A 24,648-nucleotide genomic window follows, 5' to 3' on the forward strand; every position below is an offset into this window, starting at 1 on the left:
CCGCGAACTCGGCTCCAGTTCACCACCGGTATTGGAGGGTGAAGCTCTGACAGTCAGTAAAATCATCAGATGAACGTCGGCACAAAAACCCGAGACAGAAGCCATTGGGCAGTTTGTCAATTAGCGAGTAGTTATGATGTGCTATGGTGGTGTTCTTCATTGGAACATGGCCCAGAGACAACGATTGGATGACTTCATATGGGTGAAAATCATTGGAAAACTGGAAGGAGGACTTAGTGTGACGAATGTAGCCCAGCAGTTCAGTATTGCTTACAGCTTTGTTTTACGTACAAAAAAAAATAAAAATGGTTCAAATGGCTCTGAGCACTATGGGACTTAACTACTGTGGTCATCAGTCCCCTAGAACTTAGAACTACTTAAACCTAACTAACCTAAGGACATCACAAACATCCATGCCCGAGGCAGGATTCGAACTTGCGACCGTAGCGGTCGCGCGGTTCCGGACTGCGCGCCTAGAATCGCTAGACCACCGCGGCCGGCGCTTTACGTACATAGGGAGCGTTATTAATTACATGCAGTGCTGTCTGAAGGAGAGCAGATGGTAGACCACGGTCAGGTACAGCAACAGCTGACCGCTAAATTGTGCAACAGGGAAAAAGGTAACCGCGTCAAATAGCAGGTGCAACTGCAACCGCATCTAACAGGACTGCAAGGCACACAATCTCACGCTCCATAGTGGCACTGTTTGTTGGTGCCAAGAGCTGGAGGTGGACCAATGAGAAGTGGGGTCCCGTACTCTTCTCGGATGAGAGCAGTTGCAGTGCGAGTAGTAATTCTGGACGTGCCCTCATACAGAGGGAGGTGGAAACATATAATGTCCCAAGGGACATTGCCTAAAATGATCGTTTTGGCTGTACATGTGTTATGGTATGGGGAGACACAATGTTACATGGGAGTACTGGCCTCCAAATCTTTGTACAGGGTTCATTCACCAGTCAGTTGTTTCGATGCTTTTCTCCTTCCCCATGTGCGTTTCTTCAGGGATGTATTCGGCCCTAACTTAATTTTTATGGTTGACAACGCGCGATTGCACCGAACAGCGCAGATGATACAGCTCTTGGAACGAGAGGATATTAGTCGAATAGAGTAGTCTGTCCATTCCTCCGGCTTAAATCGCATCGAGCACTTGCGGATGCGTTGCAGAGATGTACTGCAGCACGTCCAATGCATAAACGACTATAGACCAGTTGTCAGTCGCGCTGGTGGAGGTATGGAACGGCCTACCTCAAGGACTCCTTACAAGCCTTTTGGCCAGCATTGGAGCACGCTGCGCAACATGGATTGCTGTCCGTGGTGAACACACGCCCTGTTAAGAACCATATTCCGTGTTTTGTAATGTCCAGGGAAACATTATAATTGGGGTGCCTTCAGTTTAATTACTTTCTTTGAATAAAAGTGTCATATATTTTGTTCGTCTCATTGCGTCTTTCTTTCAGTTCCCTTCTGTAATATACTGTAGCCGATCTTTCTATGTAGGGTCCAGGTTTCATAGAGCTACGTTACTTGGCAGTGACACATCGTGTGAAAGTAACCTTTTTCTTAGGTATTTTTTCTTACGTGTGATGCATTCCAGTACTCATAAATTTCTGGGGGCGGACTCTCCGCTCCGCACGGCAATGTTTGGGATAGTTCCATCAAATTATATTTTCCTTGCTTCTGGAGAACTGCGACGTCTTCAGGCAAATGCAGGAGATTCATCAGCAAATTTCTCTACAACTGTAGAATATGTAGGATTTGATTAATGCAGATAAAGTACGCGGAAGGAGGTATTTATATTGAAAGCCCACCTATTTATTCAAACGTAAAGTTAAGAAGAATGCGTAATAGTAGCGCCTCGACTTACGTGTAATGCTTCTTTCTTGTATGGTGTTCACAAACTGAAATACGGCAATCCCATCTCCACCAGACAAAATCAGAAAGCAGCACCAGTAAATACGACTTCTCTAAGATAGTATCCTACGCGAAGGAGATCATTATAAAATAACAGTATCTCCTGCTAAACTAAACGGAAAGATTAATGTCGTTGATTCTTGAGCTATGTATACCACAATTTCACAATTTCCAAACTGTGCTTATCATTCATCTTCAGTTTTCGTATTATATAATCAAATTTACTTTTACATTTCAGAATGAAATACAGTCTTCAGCTGCACAGTTATTTTTGTTTTGCTTTACAGTTTCGACAGATTAATCTGTCATCTTCAGAGGCCCACAAAATTTGGAATAATATAGATCATAATAGCCTTCCCACACATTTATGTAATGTATAAGAAGTGTATTACCTTTACTGTAAATTAGCAATCTGTGGCTATAATTATCACATGTAATACGTACGATTTTGCCATGTTATGCCATTGTACTTCCGTGAAGAAGATATTGACATCTGCTAAACCAATAATAAGTAAGTTTTTGTTACACACTTTTTATACTTCACATAAATCTATGGCCAAGTTCTTATGGTTTATATTATCTCAAATTTTGTAGACTTCTGAAGATGACAGATATATGTACCTAAACCGGTAAAACAAATTAAAAATAACTGTGCAACTGACGACTGAATTTTATTCTGATATATCTACCATAGTACAGTTGCTCAGAGAGTAGCAACTATAAATGAAATCATATGCAGGGTGAGTCAGGAGGAAAGGTACATACCTTGAGGGGTGACAGTATCAGTGATTCTGAACAAAAAAATTCATATGGGCGTATGTCTTATTTCGAATGATTTCCGAGACTGAACACATTAAATATCATTTTTATACGTTTTCCTTTAATGTCTCGAAAATCGCACTGTACAGCGGAAACGTATCCCAGTACAAAATTAAACTACATTAAATTTCCTACAAAAAGGTCCTATTCATTTTTTCTCTAGGACTAATAGTCTGCCCGAAGAGAGCGCGAGAATACTGAAAATCTCGCGCGACGCACTCGCTCTGTAGCGCAGGTAGTTCTTGTAGGTCAATTTGAGGTAGCTTCCCGACGTGATAGGCCACAAGTTTTCTGTGTGAAACTGTTGGTCTCCACTTCCTCTAGACCACTGTGGTACGTTTTAACCAATGACAATGATTGAATAATATCTCGGAAGCATTCGGAATAGGGCATCTGCACAAATGAAGCCTTTGGTCAGAATCACTAATACTATCACCCCTCAAAGGATGTACCTTTCCTCCTGACATCATATACGCACTTTTATCAGGTCAGAAGGCCCTTTGTTAAACGGAAGTTTTCATTAATTTCATACTATCTCTGTCGACTCACGTGCTTGATAGAGAGGTATTATGTCAACTGATACACGTACTTATTAGCTGCTTAAATGTCGAACAGTTGCTGGAGGCAAAATGAATAAATAAATAAATAAATCTTAAGATTAACCATAGTCAAGACTTCCCTATTTATCGCTCATCCTGATTTGTTCCAATTTTATGCGAAGGAGAAGTTCAACGTCTCGTCGACAAAGAGATCACTAGAGACGGAGCACGAGCTCGGTTTAGGGAACGATGGAGAAGGGAAACGGCCGCGCCCATTCGAAGGAACCATCCTGGCATTTCCCTTAAGCGATTTAGGGAAATCACGGAAATCCTAAAACAGGATGGCCAGACGGGGGTTTAAACTGCCGTCCTCGCGAATGCGAGTCCTTTACGCAAAGCACTGCGCTACCCCGCTCAGTACTTTTATGCGGACAATCTTGGTTATCAAGGTGAAAGACGATGAGTTTCTAGTGAAGTGCACACATATAATGTTCTAGAGTGTGTCGTTACGCATATTACAATAGACAGTTCTGGATCAAATTCTTCTTTGTGGGATACTGCAATGCGGAACAAAAGAATGAAAACTTTTCGATCACTATTGGAAGGTGTTCATCACGATGAAGATGTGTAATGATTGGAATATCCTACACAATGATGCAGTCAGATACACAGAAGAACTTTATCAGGGCGCGGAAATTTATAAACATGTATCGAAGACAACTTACTGAAAGACTGCTCCGAGCTTCTCCAACATGTCTGCGTGTGGTGCAAGCCTGGGGCAGACGGACTGGCGCTGGCGGATCGTGACACGGCTGTATATAGTGCGACCGCAGCAGGCTGACCGGGGATTATCAGGCGCCGTGTCCCGGGTCAAGGGAACGCGTGCTGCAGCTCTCTCGGCCGGGACGCGAGCGTGAAGACCACGCAGGGTCCACCAGGTCTCGCGAGCCCCGGGTCGTCGCGTCGCGCTGCGCACTTTACGGTCGCTGCAATATTCTCGGACCACTACTTCTGCATTTTTGCTACTCAGCTCATTTCTTATCAGTGGTCGTGGCATGGAGGTTTGAAATTTCGTCATGTCCTGTACTTGTGTATCTCAGTCTGTATCCGCTATACACTTCGTAAGCTAACTCAATGTCGACAACACCACTCCAGCTATTGTACACGCAGTACAGTGTGTTCAAACGAGAGCTCCCAGATTTCCAGATGCCGGTAGAAAAGAGAGAGAGAGAGAGAGAGAGAGAGAGAGAGAGAGAGAGAGAGAGAGAAGCTGTGAAAGATACATACATAATTGTGGTTTGGGGTATGTAAAGTAAATTAATTTTTTTTCAGGCGCAAAATAACTATCAGAAGTGATTATATCTCAAGATAGAGGCTATTGCGTGGTGTAGTATGCCGAAACGAAATCATCCATTGCTGTCCAAAGAAATTTCCCAGGTAAATTTCAAAGGGGGTTACCAGATGTAAAGACGATTAAGGCTTGGTATATGGGGATGAACAAAAATATGAAAACACAAAAATCACAACACGTTACTATGCGTAGTACCGTTGGCATTCAAAACAGCTTCCACTGGTCTCGGGATGGATATGTATGCGATCTATATGGTATTCAAGGGAATCTAACACCACAAAGGCTCCGATGACTCCGGTAGTCAGGGGAGATGAAACAATTCATTCTCACGCTCAAAAAACCAGTCCTGGATGAGGCAAGCTCTGTGGACAGGGGTCCTGTAATCTTGGAACACAGCATCACCAAAGGGGAGCAAGCATTGTACCGTGGGATGGACCTGATCAGCCAAAATGATCACACACTCCTTGACAGCAATGCAACCTTGCAGAATAACCATAGAGTCCATGGAATACCATGATATGACTGTCCGAATCGTGACTGAAGCCCCGTCACGTTTCAACCTCGCGACGTAAACTCAGTCAAAAGTTGTAAACAGTGTGCAATAAGACTCATCTGACCAAATAATCTCTTCCATTGCCCCACAATGCAGGTTTTATGGCTTTGGCGAACCGTTTTCCGTTCACTGGAACTTGTGTCACTGATGAGCGGTTTTGGAATTTCAGTTCACTCTGAAATTCCCCTGAAGTTCCGTTCGTGTTGTTTTGGTGCTGAAAGGGTTCGCAGATGCGAGATTAAGTTCTTCCGTGACTTTTGCAGTTGTCGTCCTCCTACTTTTCGTCACAATCTTCTTCAAAAACGGTCTGTCGCGATCACTTAACATACACTTTCGTCCTCGTTGTGACTTAGCAGATTATGTTTTCCGCCTTCCCTATATGCCGTAAATATCTTCTGTATGGTGCCTCTTGAAACACCAAAGGCTTCGGATACCTTAGTTACGCAATTACCCACCATACGAGCATAAAAACTCTGCCACCTTCGAATTCACTTAGATCCCACACAATGAACTCAGAACTACACAGAACACTTTTCCGGCCACGACTGACACTTACAGCGTATTGAGGACTGACATCGCACAGATGACGTTCGTGGTCAAATACAACAGTCCTAACTGCAAACTTGACTACCATCTGCATTTATGTTCAAGCACGTATTTTTCGCGTTGTTTCCATATTTTTGTCCAACCCCTGCATGAAAAGTTACTAATCACTGAGAGTGTAAACATTCAGTCAGGTTCTGGCACAAAATGCACACGTAATGAAATGGTATAGGAGACAAGAGAGACCTTCCATAGAAGCCCATCAAAATCAGTTAGCCGAGCATCACGAGAGCTACACATCCCTTGCTGAACAGTTCACAAGGTACTGCACAAACAACTTCGCTTGCACACTTACAAAGTTAAGACTGTGCAAACATAGAAGAGGAGCGACTTACAGCTTCTCCACAAATATGCCATAGAAATGTTGGACAGGCTTGCGCAAAACCCCAACCATGTCGCCTTCTCTGGCTAAACAAGCTTTCACACATGTGGGATGGTCAACTGACACAACGATCGCAAATGGGATTCGGGAAACCTCCACAGTTTCCGGAACCTGTCAGAGATAGCGGAAAGGTGAATGCGTGGTGTGCAATGATGAATAACATCGTCGTTGGACCATTTTTCTTCATCGATCAAAAAGTAACAGCAACCGTGTGTATGGAGCTACTTGAACAATTTATTGTTCATCAGCTTCTTCCCCTTCAGCCAAATTTCTCTTCCAGTAGGATGGTGCACAACTGCACTGGAGTTCGTGGCTTCCTGGACAGAATATTTCCACAGCGATGAATAGGACGTGACGGACCAACCAAGTGGCCACTGCGATATATGGGCATAATCCCTCTGTATTTCTTCCCGTGGGTTGTGTGAAAGTCATTGTGCAAGTCTCGCTTGTACGCAAAAATTCCAACTTACTTTGTGGGAGTAGTACACCGGAGCTACTTTGTTCTATAAGTAGACTTTTATTCATGACTTAGTGCAGCCGTAGTAACTGTCACTTCTTCTGCTTACCAAATGTCTATCATCTGCGTGGGTAACAAGCTTTCTTTTCCGAGAGATTGTAGCACCTGCGATGAAACAGAAACTATTTCATCCCTTGTTGTTGTTGTGGTCTTCAGTCCTGAGACTGGTTTGATGCAGCTCTCCATGCTACTCTATCCTGCGCAAGCTTCTTCATCTCCCAGTACCTATTGCAACCTACATCCTTCTGAATCTGCTTAGTGTATTCATCTCTTGGTCTCCCTCTACGATTTTTACCCTCCACGCTGCCCTCCAATACTAAATTGGTGATCCCTTGATGCCTCAGAACATGTCCTACCAACCGATCCCTTCTTCTGGTCAAGTTGTGCCACAAACTTCTCTTCTCCCCAATCCTATTCAATACTTCCTCATTAGTTATGTGATCTACCCATCTAATCTTCAGCATTCTTCTGTAGCACCACATTTCGAAAGCTTCTATTCTCTTCTTGTCCAAACTATTTATCGTCCATGTTTCACTTCCATACATGGCTACACTCCATACAAATACTTTCAGAAATGACTTCCTGACACTTAAATCTATACTCGATGTTAACAAATTTCTCTTCTTCAGAAACGCTTTCCTTGCCATTGCCAGTCTACATTTTATATCCTCTCTACTTCGACCATCATCAGTTATTTTGCTCCCCAAATAGCAAAACTCCTTTACCACTCCAAGTGTCTCATCTCCTAATCTAATTCCCTCAGCATCACCCGACTTAACTCGACCACATTCCATTATCCCCGTTTTGCTTTTGTTGATGTTCATCTTATATACTCCTTTTAAGACACTGTCCATTCCATTCAACTGCTCTTCCAAGTCCTTTGCTGTCTGTGACAGAATTACAATGTCATCGGCGAACCTCAAAGTTTTTATTTCTTCTCCATGGATTTTAATACCTACTCCGAAATTTTCTTTTGTTTCCTTTACTGCTTGCTCAATATACAGTTTGAATAACATCGGGGAGAGGCTACAACCCTGTCTTACTCCTTTACCAACCACTGCTTCCCTTTCATGTCCCTCGACTCTTATAACTGCCATCTGGTTTCTGTACAAATTTGTAAATAGCCTTTCGCTCCCTGAATTTTCCCCTGCCACCTTTAGAATTTGAAAGAGAGTATTCCAGTCGACATTGTCAAAAGCTTTCTCTAAGTCTACAAATGCTAGAAACGTAGGTTTGCCTTTCCTTAACCTTTCTTCTAAGATAAGTCGTAAGGTCAGTATTGCCTCACGTGTTCCAGTGTTTCTACGGAATCCAAACTGATCTTCCCCGAGGTCGGCTTCTACTAGTTTTTCCACTCGTCTGCAAAGAATTCGTGTTAGTATTTTGCAGCTGTGGCTTATTAAACTGATTGTTCGATAATTTTCACATCTGTCAACACCTGCTTTCTTTGGGATTGGAATTATTATATTCTTCTTGAAGTCTGAGGGTATTTCGCCTGTTTCATACATCTTGCTCACCAGATGGTAGAGTTTTGACAGGACTGGCTCTCCCAAGGCCGTCAGTAGTTCCAATGGAATGTTGTCTACTCCGGGGGCCTTGTTCCGACTCAGGTCTTTCAGTGCTCTGTCAAATTCTTCACGCAGTATCTTATCTCCCATTTCATCTTCATCTACATCCTCTTCCATTTCCATAATATTGTCCTCAAGTACATCGCCCTTGTATAGACCCTTTATATACTCCTTCCATCTTTCTGCTTTCCCTTCTTTGCTTAGAACTGGGTTTCCATCTGAGCTCTTGATGTTCATACATGTGGATCTCTTATCTCCAAAGGTCTCTTTAATTTTCCTGTAGGCGGTATCTATCTTACCCCTAGTGAGATAAGCCTCTACATCCTTACATTTGTCCTCTAGCCATCCTTGCTTAGTCATTTTGCACTTCCTGTCGATCTCATTTTTGAGACGTTTTTATTCCTTTTTGCCTGCTTCATTTACTGCATTTTTATATTTTCTCCTTTCATCAATTAAATTCAATATTTATTCTGTTACCTAAGGATTTCTACTAGCCCTCGTCTTTTTACCTACTTGATCCTCTGCTGCCTTCACTACTTCATCCCTCAAAGCTACCCATTCTTCTTCTACTGTATTTCTTTCCCCCATTCCTGTCAATTGTTCCCTTATGCTCTCTCTGAAACTCTGTACAACCTCTGGTTCTTTCATCCCTTACTGCAGCACAAATACCTCGAACTTAACACAGCGAAATAATAAAATTCTACGTTCAAGAATGGCTACTAGTGCTAATTTGTTGTTTTATCGTTAGTTGGACGTGAACGAACAAAAAATATAAACGGCTCAAAGTCTTCCGACTTCTTCCTTTCCAGAACTGGAGAGCCCAACGCTGAAGAAAATGGTTAACATACAGGGTGTTAGGGGTATAAGTGCAGGTATTATGATCGTTGGTACCTTAATATGTACCCACTTCAGCTTTTTAGTTGCTTTTCCTTATCGTCTAATAGTCTTCCCGCAAACACATCAGATAATTACTACCTGATGGTTTCTGCACGGTCTTAACTGAAATACCAAGTGTACTACGCCTTTCAGTTTAGACTAACCATTTTGCGTCCATGTGTCCATAGTTGGAAACCCGACCTGCCGTCCACGGAAAAGTAAGAATTAATGGGGTGTTCTTGCCACATGTACTTGGGGAGGTACTAACCAACCTAAAAATATACTATTCATAATAGCTATACTTATTAGTCCTGTAAATGAGCTAAGTACTGATGTAATGTTGTTCAGTATACTGCCCACACTCACCAATGAAGATATCTGTACGTATACACCTAACACCCTGTATAGTAATTCGAGTCCTCGAGGGACTCCCTTCTGACGTTTAACATCGTTTCTCCAGATATTTACACTATGTGATCAAAAGTATCCGGATACCCCACAAAAAATACGTTTTTCAAATTAGGTGCGTTGTGCTGCTGCCAGGTACTCCATATCAACGATCTCAGTAATCATTAGATATCGTGAGAGAGCAGAATGGGGGTTCCGCGGAACTCACGGACTTCGAACGCGGTCAGGTGGTTGGCTGTCATTTGTGTCGTACTTCTGTACGCGAGATTTACACACTTCTAAACATCCCTAGGTCCACTGTTTCCGATGTGATAGTGAAATGGAAACGTGAAGGGTCACGTACAGCACAAAAGCGTACAGGCCGACCTCGTCTGTTGACTGACAGATACTGCCGACAGTTGAAGAGGGTCGTAACGTGTAATGGGCAGACATCTATCCAGACCATCACACAGGAATTTCAAACTACATCAGGATCCACTACAAGTACTGTGGCAGTTAGGCAGGAGGTGAGAAAACTTGGATTTCATGGTAAAGCGGCTGCTCATAAGATACACATCACGCCGGTAAACGCCAAACGACGCCTCGCTTGGTGTAAGGAGCGTAAACAATGGGCGATTGAACAGTGGGAAAAAGTTGTGTGGAGTGACGAATCACGATACACAATGTGGCGATCCGATGGCAGGGTGTGGGTATGACGAATGCCAGGGTGCGTAATGCCAACAGTAAAATACGGAGGCGGTGGTGTTATGGTGCGGTGGTGTTTTTCATGGAGGGGGCTTGCACCTCTTGTTGTTTTGCGTGGGGCTATCACAGCACAGGCCTACATTGGTATTTTAAGCACCTTCTTGCTTCCCACTGTTGAAGAGCAATTCGGGGATGGTGATTGCATCTTTCAGCACGATCGAGCACCTGTTCATAATGCACGGCCTGTGGCGAAGTGGTTACACGAGAATAACATCCATGTAATGGACCGACCTAGACAGAGCCCTGACCTGAATCCTATAGAACACATTTGGGATGTTTTGGAACGCCGACTTAGCGCCAGGCCTCACCGACCGACATCGATACCTCTAACCAGTGTAGCACTCTGTGAAGAATGGGCTGCCATTCCCCAAGAAACCTTCCAGCATCTGATTGACCGTAAGCGTGCGAGAGTGGAAGCTATCATCAAGGCTAAGTGTCGGCCAACTCCATATTGAATTCCAGCATTGCCGATGGAGGACGTCATGGACTTTTAAGTCGTTTTCAGCCAGGTGTCCGATTATTTTTGATCACATAGTGTTATTGTTTACGTAGCTCCATTTCTGTAGTCGGTCATACCATCATTCACGTCGTGCCTTGTTAAACCAAATAATATCACGATTCTTGCAGCAAATTTCCCACCAATAACATGGTAGTAGCCCGCTTTGAAACTCCATCACACTTTCAGTGGATGTGAGATCTGGAGAACGAGCTGGCTAGAGCAACCGTCGAAATCGTCTTCTTTTAGGCATATCAGGACAGCACAGGTAACTGCGGTCTTGCAGTATATCGTTGAAAGATAATTTCACATAGATCCTGACGTCATGTAACAGCCATCGGCATTAACAAATCAGAAATATGACTCCTGATATCCAAATTACCAGCTATGTTTTCAGGAGGTGATGGTGTTGTGTGCCTTGTGGCATTGCACATTGTGGTGCCCATATGACCATGACGAATACATGAACGATAATTGTCTTGCTGAAAACAAGCTGATTTGCTGACTAAAGGTATACCGTGAATGGCAAAATGGCGCTATCCAAAACCGGCACCAAGGCATCTGTGGTGCACCTCAGGCCATAAAGAACAGGGATGAATGACGGATGTCGGGATGTGTCCGGGCGAACAGACGTGCAACTGTTGAGCAACCGACCGCCCAGATGAACCAAGTGGCTGCCAACTGTGTCTCCTCGACGACATTTCAGCGAACGTTGCTGCATCTGGACCTACGCAATAGGCACCTGGTTAATACATCCATACTGACTGCTGGCCATCGGCGACGAAGACTAGAATTTGCACGTCAATAACGCAAATGGAAGTCTACTGAGTGACGACAGGCGGTCTTTTCAGGTAAATCTCTTTCCGTGCACCATCGGAGAGATGGCCGTTGGCATATACGGCCCTGCAATAAGTGTCGGAAGGGCCGAGATAGAGGAGGGAGCGTTATGGTCTGGAGAATATTTTCATGGCATCCCATGGGCGATCTCGGCATTCTGGAAGGCACAACACAAATATGCATCAGTTCTTGGGGACGAGGTCGATCCCTGCATGGAGTTTCTTTTTGCTGGGCACAATGATATCTAGCAGCAGGACAGTTGCACTGCTCGCAGTATAAGTATGTGTTTCGAAGCCCAGCACAGTGAGCATACCTTACTCCCCTGGCCACCAAACCCCGCATTTAAATGCATCCGAGAATGTGTGGGATACCTCGATCGCGTTTTTGCTGCCATGGATCCTCAACCGATGAACCTAGCGCAGCTGACCACTACACTGGAGGCGGCATGGCTCCACGTCCATGTCGGTACCTTCCAGAATCTCAATGGCTCTTTCTGCACGTCCTTGCTGCAAAAGGTAATTATTCACGCAATTCGCAGATGGATAAATTAATGTGACTGGGCCTTGTAAAGTGAAATTCAAGTTTTTATGTTCTTTTGTTGCAATACTGTGGCCATCGTACTTTATTTGTGGTGTTGATGGTTCAAATGGTTCCAATGGCGCTAAGCACTATGGGACTTAATATCTGAGTTCATCAGTCCCCTAGACCTAGAACTACTTAAACCTAACTAACCGGCCGGCCGGCCGCGGTCCGGAACGGCGCGACTGCTACGATCGCAGGTTCGAATCTTCCCTCGGGCATGGATGTGTGTGATGTCATTAGGTTAGTTAGTTTTAAGTAGTTCTAAGTTCTAGGGGACTGATGACCTCAGATGTTAAGTCCCATAGTGCTCAGAGCCATTTGAACCTAACTAACCTAAGGACATCACACACATCCATGCCCGAGGCAGGATTCGAACCTGCGACCGTAGCAGCCGCGCGCGGTTCCAGACTGAAGCGCCTAGAACCGCTCAGCCACAGCGGCCGGCGTGATGTTAGTGAAACACAGCCAGGGTTTAAGACTGAATTCACTTCTTGTAGTGTATAACTGCTTCTGTAATTTTCACAAGCCCTTCTGGAAGACTTTCCCTTCCATAAATAATGAGATTGATTTTAATCAATATGTTATTTTCAACTCTATTTCATCCATCTTGCTATTAAAGGCCTTCATCTTGTGTTGTACTAATTAGAATGGTGTAATAAATTAACATGTGTATTGTGCATTTGAACCCACTCCTTACTAGCCATTTTAATCCGACATTCATGTCCTTTATGTCACTAGAATACAGTCCAACTAAACCAGAAAGTATACTGTTCCATCAGAAAGTGAAGTCTAAAACAGTAAAAGCATAAGTACTTCAATATACAGTCCAAGGAAAAAAAAATTACGCACCACGAAGGAATTATCCGAATGAGGCGGAAATCGTTAGAGAAAGTCCTTCGCACTTTGAGCAAGTCAATAACGCGTTGCTCCCCCTATGACCCGTTATGCAAGAAGTTATTCGGCTTGGCATTGATTCACTAGTTACTTCCAAGTCGTGCTATCTAGGCGGGAGCTATGGTTACTGGCCCTACGCTTCATTCCGTTTGTTTGACGTGGTTGTGAAGACATGATCACTATGCCCCCCCTCCCCCCCCCCCCCCCATGACTGACTAGCTCACCCGCCACACATGCATGTTCCCATAATTATTTGATATCACCTGAAGATAAAGCTTTATGCTTCGAAACCGATCGTGGAATAAATCAAGAAACTACTGGAAACTGAAACGGATTTTCATTCCATAAAAATGTTCCATTAGTAGCGGAAGTTCAATTGATCAAATATTTTTCGCTTTCCTGACTGTCTGTTGTGACCTGAAATATCGTAAAATTAGTTAAGTTACTTCTCCATTTCATTGCTTCGGGAAAAATACTATCTGTTCCCAGCCCGGATTTTCGGTGAATAGAATCTCAGACGACTAGTTATTTCTGTAACAATCTCATGTGAGATAGGGAAAGTTAGGTAACTTCAAAGTCTAACATTTACAGTTTCAGTCACAACTAGAATCATCTTCCAGCTGTCTAGCTAACCCTCTTGTTGAGATTTCCTTGTTTCGATATCTTCCTTGTAAAATAATAAATAAACATGTTTATATATCGTTACATATTCTTTCCTTCACTATGATTTTATTTTTTTTCATTTTGGTTCCGCAGGACTCCACGGATATGATACGTGAATTGGGGGTGGCAATCACAGAAACAAAGGCAGGATACTCTCATGAAATTTCAATCACCAACTTTCTCCTCAGAATGTGAGAATATTCTATTGGCGCTCACCTACATCATCATAATAAAATAAGAGAAATAAGAGCTCGCACAGAAAGATTTAAGTGTTCGTTTCCCTGCGCGCTGTTCAAGAGTGGAACAGTAAAGAAATAACTTAAAGGTGGTTCGATGAAACCCCTGCCAACCACTTAAACGTGAATTGCAGAGTAATCATTTAAATGTAGCTGTAGATGTAGATGTTCCGTCAACCAGGGGAAAATACAACGCTCCTTTGAATTTTGGATTCGAGTACATCAGCCGTGAAGTGTACTGATACCGTATAAATCAGACACTAAAGATAATTTTTTCAGTATTAAGCAACGCAATACGCCCATGACAGCTTCCATTTGTAACTAAATGACATCGGCGGTAATTTATCTTCTAACCTGTCTCTATAGCTATAGAAAAACTTGTGAATTCCCAAAAAGTGTGTGTGTGTGTGTGTGTGTGTGTGTGTGTGTGTGTGTGTGTCTGTGTGTGGTAGTACATTGAACCTATTATGAAGACTTTGCCCGTTGTCCAAACAATAATAGAACTTGTGACCTTTATTCGATCTCATTGCTTGATAGGAATGAATGTCCGCTATCAGAGATAAAGTTCCCGCTTGGCTCGTTTGGTTTTTACATGTGTTCAGTGCAACTTGTTTTGGTCAGTGTCTCCGGTTCTGCTTACAGTAAGAGATGGGCGCTTCATGTTATATTTCATTTGGTAATGATTTTTGTCCTTCAAAAACGTACACAGTAGCTTCTCATTCATTTTAGCAAATGAGTATCAGCCATATGCAAGCCAAATATCAACGATGAATTGTATCAACAGGTAGTGTATGTTGCGGTGAAATTCTTCATTTGTAATTTAATACCTGGCCACTATCTTCAAGCTGCAGGGCGGGTTACATAAGTACACAGAACAAAAAATTTCGTCCCATCACCCCCACCTCCCAACCTCCACCCGCCCTCCACCCTCTGCGTTACCGAGCAAAGTTCTTTTTTGTGGAGGGGTGGGAGGGGGGGGGGGGGGAGGAGCGCTCAACTGCGCGATCATCAGCGCCCGTACAAAGTCCCAATTTTTAGTTTTTACACAGTCCATTTTCTTTTCACAATCCAATCTAGCCACTCTCACAAATGATGTTGATGATGATGATATGATGAGAACAACACATACACCCAGTCCCCGGGCGGAGAAAATCTTCAACCCGGCCGGGAATCGAACCCGGGACCCTGTGAGCGAGAAAAGTGACACAATAGTCAGTGCACTGGTCTCACAGTCTAGAGAAATAGGGTCCAAATCCCCTTTTAGAGGAACTATCCTGGCAATTACCTTTAGCGATTTAGCGAAACGTGAGTAGGATTTTGGCTAGGGAGGAATTACCTGTTTGGAACCTTCATTTGGATTGGTGCATGTGAGTTAGTTCACAGTTGATGTCAGGTAGATATCAAGATTTATTTTAATATCTGGAAGAGGAAAACGGTTAAAATTATCCCGTGAAAGGACGTTTGTGTCTGTCTGTGTGTGTGTGTGTGTGTGTGTGTGTGTGTGTGTGTGTGTTCAGGCGCGTGCAATGGCTGCACATGAAGATGAGAAACTGAAGTGAACCAAGATGGGTGCAAAATAAACTTTATAAGATGGCTATTGTCTCAGTAGTTACACTCCAACAATAATAAAAAAAACCGGAAAATCATACTCTCACCTTGGTTTTTCCTCCTGTTCATCGGACTCAACTCCTGCACATGCACAAACACCAAAAGAGGTGCACCGTTATGATTGATCGGCGCTGAGAGGTGATGCTCAAGTCGCACAGAAGACAAACAAAACGATAGTGTCAAAATAATAATAATGCTTCACTAAGACGACGTCTACATAACCAACAACCTTAAAACTTTAGTTAACCTACGGGGCTCCAGAGAAGTGAATTAATGTTTATGTGAAATCTCTTCGATCCACTTCCAGTATCATATCTCAAGGTCTTCCAGTCTAGTCCACCTGTTTGCTTCAGTTTACCTGTGTGCCAACTAATGTTGCTTCAAACCATGAATACCATGAATGAAACTTTTTCCGAAAACTGTGGGAATTTTCGTTGGACAATATGAATGTCTATTTTCTTCCTTTCAAACTACCAAGTGCGTATTACTTTGGCTAAATATTGTTACGCCCTCTCTCGGTGCTTATATTTCCCTAAAGTACCACAGATTAATGGAACGTAGTGAAAACCTGAAATATTTTGTCCTTAATGCTTACAATTAGTTCGCAAATTGTGCCGTCTTAAGAATCCAAGAAAAGGTATTTCCATTTTTGCACAACCCCTTTTTTTTTATCACTTTCAGGAAGCAACGTGATGAATCATTCCCTCCTGTTCCGCATAGTGCACCTAAAAAATTTTATCTATCCTTCTGTAGTTACACATGTGAATAGTTTGCTGCTTCTACAGGTAATTGAAACATAGAAGAAATTAAAACTTCCTAGCAGATTTAAACTGCATGCCGCACCGAGCCTCAGACTCGGCACCTTGGCCTTTCGCGGATAAGTGCCCTGCCGACTGAGCTACCCAAGCACGACTCACGACTCCTCCTCACGGCTCTGCTTCCTCCAGGATCCCATCTCCTAGTTTCCAAACAACGAGTGCACCAAAGTTCTCCTGCGAAACTTGCGAAACAAGCACTCGTGGAAGAAAGTTTCGTAAAAGAATATCTGTGAAGGAGATGGGTTTCCCGAGGACTTAGAGCTGAGAGAGTGAGTACTGAGTGGTGCTTCGGTAGCTCGATCGATAGAGCACTCGTCGGCTGAAGGTAAAGGTCGTGAGTTCGGGTCTCGGTTTGGCGCACAAACGTCCCAGGAAGTTTCATATCAGCGCACATTCCGCTCCACTCTGAAAATTTCGTTTTGAGCTTACATAAGATATTTGTCGAATTCCTTCAACAAGTTCTCGAAATGTCAACAGTAAACCCTCTGTAACACAGTAAATTCTGTCTCAGTAACATACTGTACAACAGGGTATCCTTAACCCACTACGACGGAAATCCTGTTCGTATAGGAAAATCGAAATTCATCTGACAAAAGTGGCCTTGACGATAAAATCGAAACGAGTACCTTCCTTAGCCGAGAGCGAAAAAAAAAAAATAGTGACTAATTGCTGCAAACCCTCCTCAACCTTCCGTAAATTTTATGTGGCAGTTCTGCTTTAAGTGGCTCCGGACGCATCCATCTAGGTAATTGTGAGTCCTGTCTGTATTCACTGGTCGATCATCAATCGTGTAATCAAACAATAACAGGCTTGTTTATATGTAGTACATTACATTCATTCATGTTGGGGCGCAAGCGTTGACCTTCTGCACATCTTTCCGCTGTAACTTTTCGGTGTTACGGCTATCTCATACACAACAGCATCATCAAAGCTCATCAAGTATTCCGTTAGGTCTTATTTCGTTTATTTAGGGACAGTCAAAACTGTACAGAAATCCGAAGTCAAGAGACATGATATAGATCTTGGTTGCGCTTTCTGTTGTCTTACGTAGTTAATGGACGAAGAGAGCAAAGTTAGTAAACAGCATCGGTGTTAGCGGACTGTGCGTTAATTCCTGCAGGAAAGATTTTCGGTGTTCTGGAACATCGTAATACATGAGAGTAATTTACAAATCAGATAAAATTTTGGTTTCCCCACGCGTTATAGTGGGAGCGGTGAGTGGGCTGATTGTGCGAATGGTTACAGTACGGACCACTCCGTACATCCCACTCTGACGGTGATCAGTAGCCAGTATTGCAATCAATGTACGGTAGCCTCTGCATAGCCGTAAACAGTTACGTCAGTCACGAGAAGCTTGAGAATGTTTACTGCCGAGTCGCAAGATAATTTATATCTAAATCCAGAAAAGCTGCATACTGTCACGTTGCCTCAAGTGCCCTGCGACTTCCCCGTGCACTGTACCGCATTAAAAACACTCTCACTTATGTTGCGATTTTAGCCCGAGTACCAAAAATTTTCCAATTGGGCATACTAGTAGGACAATAATCGGCAAGTATGAACAAGTCAATCTCAGCCAGCTGAAATGAGTCTCCTTGAGGAACAGTAAAGATAATGGTACAGATACTCCTCGAGGATTCTATATTCTTGAAGAGAGACGGAATTTTAATTTACTACTATTTTCTGACGTATCCTATCCTCATCTGACCGACTGATAATTCACACTTACAATGAGTTCCACTTTCTAAAGTCTTACTAAGCAATCACAGTGGAACGCAGTGACGTCTCTGATGTGCTTCTTGCCTGAATAACTTAGAGTCACAAACATGTAATCACCATTAATCACTGACAAAGGAGAAATTACCGAAAAAGTTCGGTATTCTCCCATTTCTCGACGTCCAATATCAGCATAAAGGTTCATACCATTACGACACCAAAATTCGAAGAGGAATTATAAAATAAAGCACATTTAGTTCACAGGTCACACACTCATTTCCCATTTTAAATTACAGGACTCTCATTCAAATGACTAAATAATATGTGACCGGTCCTATGCTAAAGGATCAATATTTTTGTAACTTCGTTTTCCCGTGTGACACACGTGTGTGAAGAGAATAACGGCGACATAAGACGTTGATATCCACGAAAAAGTTTTTGCAGAACATACCGCTGAAGCGCTTTTCGAATTACCGATCAGTTTTGGAGAAGAAAGAAAAAATTGCTGCAGATGACAGGGAACCCACCCAAAATTAATGAATAAAACAAGTGTTATTAAGAAATCTCGGTAACGACAGTAAATATATTTATTCCGAGGATCGAATAGGTAAAAAGACAAAGTCTAGTAGAAAACATTGAATAAGACGGGACATATTGAATTTAAATGAAGGAACGATAAAATATAAAAATGCAGCAAATGAAACAGGAGAAAGGGAATACAAAAGTCTAAAAATGAGATTGACAGGAAGTGCAAAACGGCTAAGAAGAAGTGGCTAGAGGATAAATATAACGATTTAAAAGCATGTCTCACTAGGGGAAAGATAGACAGCGCCTACGGGAAAATTAAAGAGGACTTCGAGGCAATGAGAAGCAGCTATATGAACTCAGGAGCTCAGATATAAACCCAGTGCTAAGCAAAGAAGGGAAAGGTGAAAGGTGGAAGGAGTATACAGAGGTTCTATGCAAGGGAGATGAACTTGAAGGAAATATTATAGAATTGGTAGAGGACGTAGATGAAGATGAAGAAAGACCTAAATCGAAACAAGGCCCCATGTGTAGACGACATTTCCTCAGAACTATTGATAGCCTTGGGAGAGCCATCCATGACAAAACTCTGCCATCTGGCCTGCAACGTACGTGAGGCAGGCGAAAAATCCTCAGACTTCAAGAAGTATATGATATTTCCAATACTAAAGAAAGCAGGTTTCTGACAGATGTGAATACTACCGAACTATCAGTTTAATAAGTCAAGGTTGCAAAATACTAACGCGAATTCTGTACTGAAGAACGGAAAAACTGGCAGAAGCCGACATCAGGGAAGATTAGTTTGGATTCCGGAGAAATGTAGGAACGCGCGAGGAAATACTGACCCTACGACTTCCCTTAGAACATAGGATAACGAAAGGCAAACCTATGTTTATAGCATTTGTCGGCTTAGAGAACGCTTTCTACAACGTTGACTGGAATACTTTCTTTGAAATACGGAAGACAGGAGCGGTAAAATACGGGGAGGGAGAGGCTATTTACAACTTGTTTAGGAACCAGACGGCAGTTATAAGGGTCGGGGGGCATGACAAGAAAGCAGTGGTTGAGAAGAGAATGAGACAGGTTTGTAGACCCCCCCAGAGTTATTCAATCTGTACACTGAGCAAGCAGCAAAGGAAATCAAAGAAAATTTTGGAGAAAGAATTAAAGCTCAGGGAGAAGAAATAAAAACAGAAATAAAATCTTTGAAGTTTGTCGATCACGTTGTAGTTCTGCCAGAGACTACACAGGGCTTGGAAAAGCAGTTCAACGGAATGGGCAGTGTCTTGAAAGGAGGATATAAGATGATCATCAATAACAGCGAAACAAGAATAATGATACGTAGCCGAATTAAATCAAGTGATGCTGAGGAAGCTAGATTAAGAAATGAGGCACTTAAAGTAGTAGTGAATTTTGCTATTTCCGCAATATAGTAAGCTTTACTCTGCTTATGTGAGTAATGAATAAACAGTCTAAGCATATGAACTTTTCATTCGGGGCAACCTTTACAGTTTTTGATGACGTGTTTCGATTTCTTAATAGCTTCAGAGTGTCCAAATTTGTGAGAGTATCGTCGATAGCATGTTGTGCACCTATTTCTCTTGCTGCTAGTTTTCTTGCAAGACATGGTTCCGTGAAATTGATGTTCCTGGTGTGGTGATCCTGGTACATCTTTCGGGTTTGCTGTGTGTATCAGTGCAAGTGCAGCTTTCTTTCTAAATTCAGTTATGTGCACATTTTTCTCAATTACTAATTTGTAGACAGTATGAGCATTGACAACTGCCTTATTTGTGTGGAGCTCAGCTTCAGTTTTGTGGTACCACTACTTTTCGTAAAGTGCAGGCATTAGATACTAATTGATCTGACACATCTATGAAGGATTTTGGGCAATTATACTTCAAAATTGTGTATACTTTTGTGGTTGCTCGTTTTCCTGAGGTGGTTGCTACCATTTTTGGAACGTTTTTAGTGGGCAGAAACAAGACATCTCTCTTGTCCTTCCATTTTCCTATAATAACATTTGTGTTACTGTGCATGAATAACATTTCAGCTTTCTTAACCTTTCCATCCGCTACGGTCGTTGGATTGTACTTTCTTTTATTCGCCAATGTATCAACGAGGTGGGTTGAACGTTAGTTCAGCTTATGGGCTAAGGTGACGCTCCTATAGTTCAAAAATGGTTCAAATGGCTCTGTGCACTATGGGACTTAACTTCTGAGGTCATCAGTCCCCTAGAACTTAGAACTACTTAAACCTAACTAACCTAAGGACATCACACACATCCACGCCCGGGGCAGGATTCGAACCTGCGACCGAAGCGCCTAGAACCGCTCGGCCACACCGGCCGGCTGCTTGTATAGTAACTGCCGACGTACAGAGTGCATCCGGCATTGAGCAGTGGACCCATCAACTCCATCATTACACTGGAGGACATATCATGACCTGCGGGTGCAATCTCCTTTTCAGCATTAACGTTTACATGCCAGGTACAGCCTCCTTGAACATACCGAATAAACAGCTTGAGACCACATTTATTACGTTACACCGGAATGTACTGGCGAAAGCCCAGCCTTCATCTGAACGGCACCATAGTTTCGTCAATGGACACTTTCTCGCCAGGACAATATACTTCGTGAAACTGATCGTTTAGTAGATCAACTAATGGTGAGATTTTGTGCAATTTGCCGTTGTTTGTACCAGAATTGACTGAAAAATGTAGCGTACTCAAAATGGCCTCAAACGTGTTCCGGGGTAAAGCTTTACTTACTTGTGTACAGTACATTCCTTGACCAACATTTCTGCAGTGTAAGTTTTCGATCCAAACCAATCCACAGAACAATTCAAGAAAAAAGAAAAAGGACACGCAGGATTGCTTTGTTATCTGTGTTTACCCATCGTTGTAGTCTGATGTGTTCTATGCATTTTTCGTTAACAATACTGTCAATAACTCGTTGCTCGGCATAACGACTCGTGCCGGTGACTATCATTTCTAAAACTTGGTCATCAAAAAACCAATCGGTAAAAATCCAGTTCATTGCATCTTTCGTCTTCAAATGATCGGATATTCCCTCATTACAGTTCGTGGTAAAATCATTAATATTTCCAGTTACATCGCACCAAGTAACTTCGGAGACGCCTCTTTGAGGCAGGGTTGCTGATTCCCCAACGGTTGTTCTTTCTCTCGGTTCGCCTGCATCGGAATCGACGGGACCACGATCGAAACTCTCAGGAGAGTATTCAGGATCATCGCCGTCAGATATGTCGCCGGACAAACCGGCCTCACTCTCACTGAATTCGCTTTCCTTGTCCACCCAACCTGCAACTGACCCTGTCTAGGACGTTGTCACAACCTCACAAGAAAACAAGCTCAAACCTTCAAGGATACGCTATTTGAAACACAAATAACCTCTAGCAACGTTGCCGCGCGAGTTATCGCGATTGTAACCAGAGGTCGTAAACGCAAAGTAACAGAGTCGACTGTCACACTATCCGTCAACGAAATTCGAAACCAAACGTACACGGTCTCTCCAGGAGGCCAGGGCAACTATATACCCATTTGCAATCATTGTCGCTGTTTTCACGATTTATATACACGGCCTGGAATGTGTGTATCATTTTGATGCACACGGCCCGCTAGGCAAGGCATCTTGTGTGTCAATTTGATTGACACGGCAGCCAAAGTGTTTAATTTATCTATGGTTCGCTTGTTCGCCTGTCAGTTGTGCAGCTCCGGGTCATCCTTATTAGAGACATAGTATCAAACAGTTGAGTTTTTAGGTGGGATTTGATATTTGTGAATCTGAGAGAAATTATGTGGAATATTTTATTATGGAGATGAAGACTTATTTGTAAATATCTGTTATTGATCCTACTGATGGAGAAGACTTTTTGGAAGACTTTCTCAAGGTAACCAATGCATGCGCAAGAATGAAATGTTTGTTTCTCAGAACTATTTATTGAAGGAAATCTTTGTCCCTCAGATAACTAATAACATGTAAGATTAGCTTTAATTTGATCTCTTTGTTTTCATTATGACACAACGCAACAGGCAGGAATGTCTATAATTTTTGTAGTGAGAGAATTTCGTAAGTGTCAGGGTCCTCTTATGCTGTACCGTCTTTTCTGGCAATAATCAGAGTTTAATTTTTCAAGAACGTCTTTCTTTAAAATAAAGCTTTTTTCCATCATTCTTAGTAAAGTTTTGAATGTGTTGTCGTGTTTGCATTGCATCTTACGCTACACGAAGCCACAGATTGTTTCTGACAAGCAAAAAACAAATTTTGAAGCGAATAGTTTCCTTTTTCTTGAGCTGCTGCGCCTACTGATTTCTATTTGCTATCAAGAACGTCAGTATACAAAAAACATGCTGAGCATGAGTCGAGTTACTTTCAGTTCAGAGCATATCTCACTTTGCGTTCTTATGAAGAAACAGTTCGTAGTCATAATTAGCAGATGTCGTGCTAAGCAAGCAGGTTAATTTACAGTGAACAGTGTAGGAAAACTCAAATAGTTACTTTCCTTCTGAATAGAGCAGTATTTTAGTTTTTGGTGGACATTTTAAGTCAGAAATTGCACTTCGTGTCACGCAACTTCTGTAATTCACTTCAGTATTGAGTTCCAGTTAAATAGTTTTCAGTGAGCGCACAGTCAGTTAGTTTTGACATTTAATTACTTTTCATTATTTCAAATTAAGTATTTCACTAAGTTTAAAGTTTTGTTTCGCGAAACAGTTCACATGTGCAACATAGAGCCAACCAACTGTCAGTATTCGTCCGCATCTGAACACAATTTCTCGAGGAGAAAGTTTTTGAAAGAAAAAAGAATATTCAGTATTTTTATTTACAGATAAACCTTAATATAAAGCTTACAAAGTCTACGCACTAATATCAATGTTACTGTTTTACTATTTTACAGCCGGCCGAAGTGGCCGGCGGTTAAAGGCGCTGCAGTCTGGAACCGCAAGACCGCTACGGTCGCAGGTTCGAATCGTGCCCCGGGCATGGATGTTTGTGATGTCCCTAGGTTAGTTAGGTTTAACTAGTTCTAAGTTCTAGGGGACTAATGACCTCAGCAGTTGAGTCCCATAGTGCTCAGAGCCATTTGAACCAACCAACTATTTTACATATTTTGTGATAAGATCGGATTGTGCCTCGAATAAGAAGAAGAAACAGTACAAGCACGTGGTGGAATGGTACATTGTCAGGATCGTTGCCTATCGAGTCTGCGGATTACCATTCCGCGTCCCTAGAAACCGAAACGTAGCGGGATCGAAACCTGCCGCCACGGTAACTCAGCGTTTTCTGTCAGAGGGCTGGGCGTCCTCTGTAACAAAAAAACTGAGAGAGGTATTCCACAGCGAATTTGATGTCATGTGACGTCTCCTCATGCCAATGAGAAAGAAGGAAGAAAAATAAAAGCCCAGGGGAACCACGTTAATTTTCAGTAGTAGATTATGAAATGGCTTCTGAAATACTTGCACCCGCCTCTTGAACCACAAGAAAATATCATCATTATCAAACTTCCTGGCAGATTAAAACTGTGTGCCGGACTGAGACTCGAACTCGGGACCTTTGCCATTCTGGAATCATTATCGTTCTGCAATATTGCTCCTAGCGACATTGTCATGCGAATGTGGAATCGAAGGGTTCAGTAAGGCTATAGAAAATCGTGCAGAATCTCATCGGCTCCACGCATTAGCGCCCGAGAGGGCAGACAGTTCTTTTTCTCGGACGTGCAGTATCGAACAGCCACGTCACGTATTTTGAGTCTAGAAATGGGCTTGTTACGGGGAACGAAAGTACCTACACGGGCAGTGTGACCAGTGTGACTACGTATGGACATCGCTTACGGTCAGCATGACAACAATTATTGAGATTCCCTTGACATGGCAGCAAAGAGAAGCTCGCCAACAACACTGGATACAAGAATGGCACCAGGACGTCTTTTCTGACGAGTCCGGATTCTGGCACAGCACCGCGATGGTCGTATGCGTGTATGGAGCCATT

At 42.7% G+C, this 24,648-nt stretch overlaps 1 protein-coding gene across 2 annotated transcripts in view; it reads right to left on the reverse strand.

Annotated features, from left to right (window-relative positions):
* The window catches only part of LOC126457141 (NADP-dependent malic enzyme-like), a 389,633-nt gene that overhangs the window by 136,840 nt on the left and 228,145 nt on the right, over positions 1-24,648 (reverse strand). The window contains exon 1 of one of the 2 annotated variants that reach the window (XM_050093210.1): positions 3,995-4,124. The exons of the other annotated variant lie outside the window; for it this stretch is intronic. Coding sequence (XP_049949167.1) covers positions 3,995-4,023 — 29 coding nt within the window. The 5' untranslated portion in view covers positions 4,024-4,124. Of the gene's footprint in view, positions 1-3,994; positions 4,125-24,648 lie in introns of those variants that run through there. 2 annotated transcript variants of the gene reach the window in all.

The sequence above is a fragment of the Schistocerca serialis genome, chromosome 2, assembly GCF_023864345.2.
Source record: "Schistocerca serialis cubense isolate TAMUIC-IGC-003099 chromosome 2, iqSchSeri2.2, whole genome shotgun sequence".
Lineage (NCBI taxonomy): Eukaryota > Metazoa > Arthropoda > Insecta > Orthoptera > Acrididae > Schistocerca > Schistocerca serialis.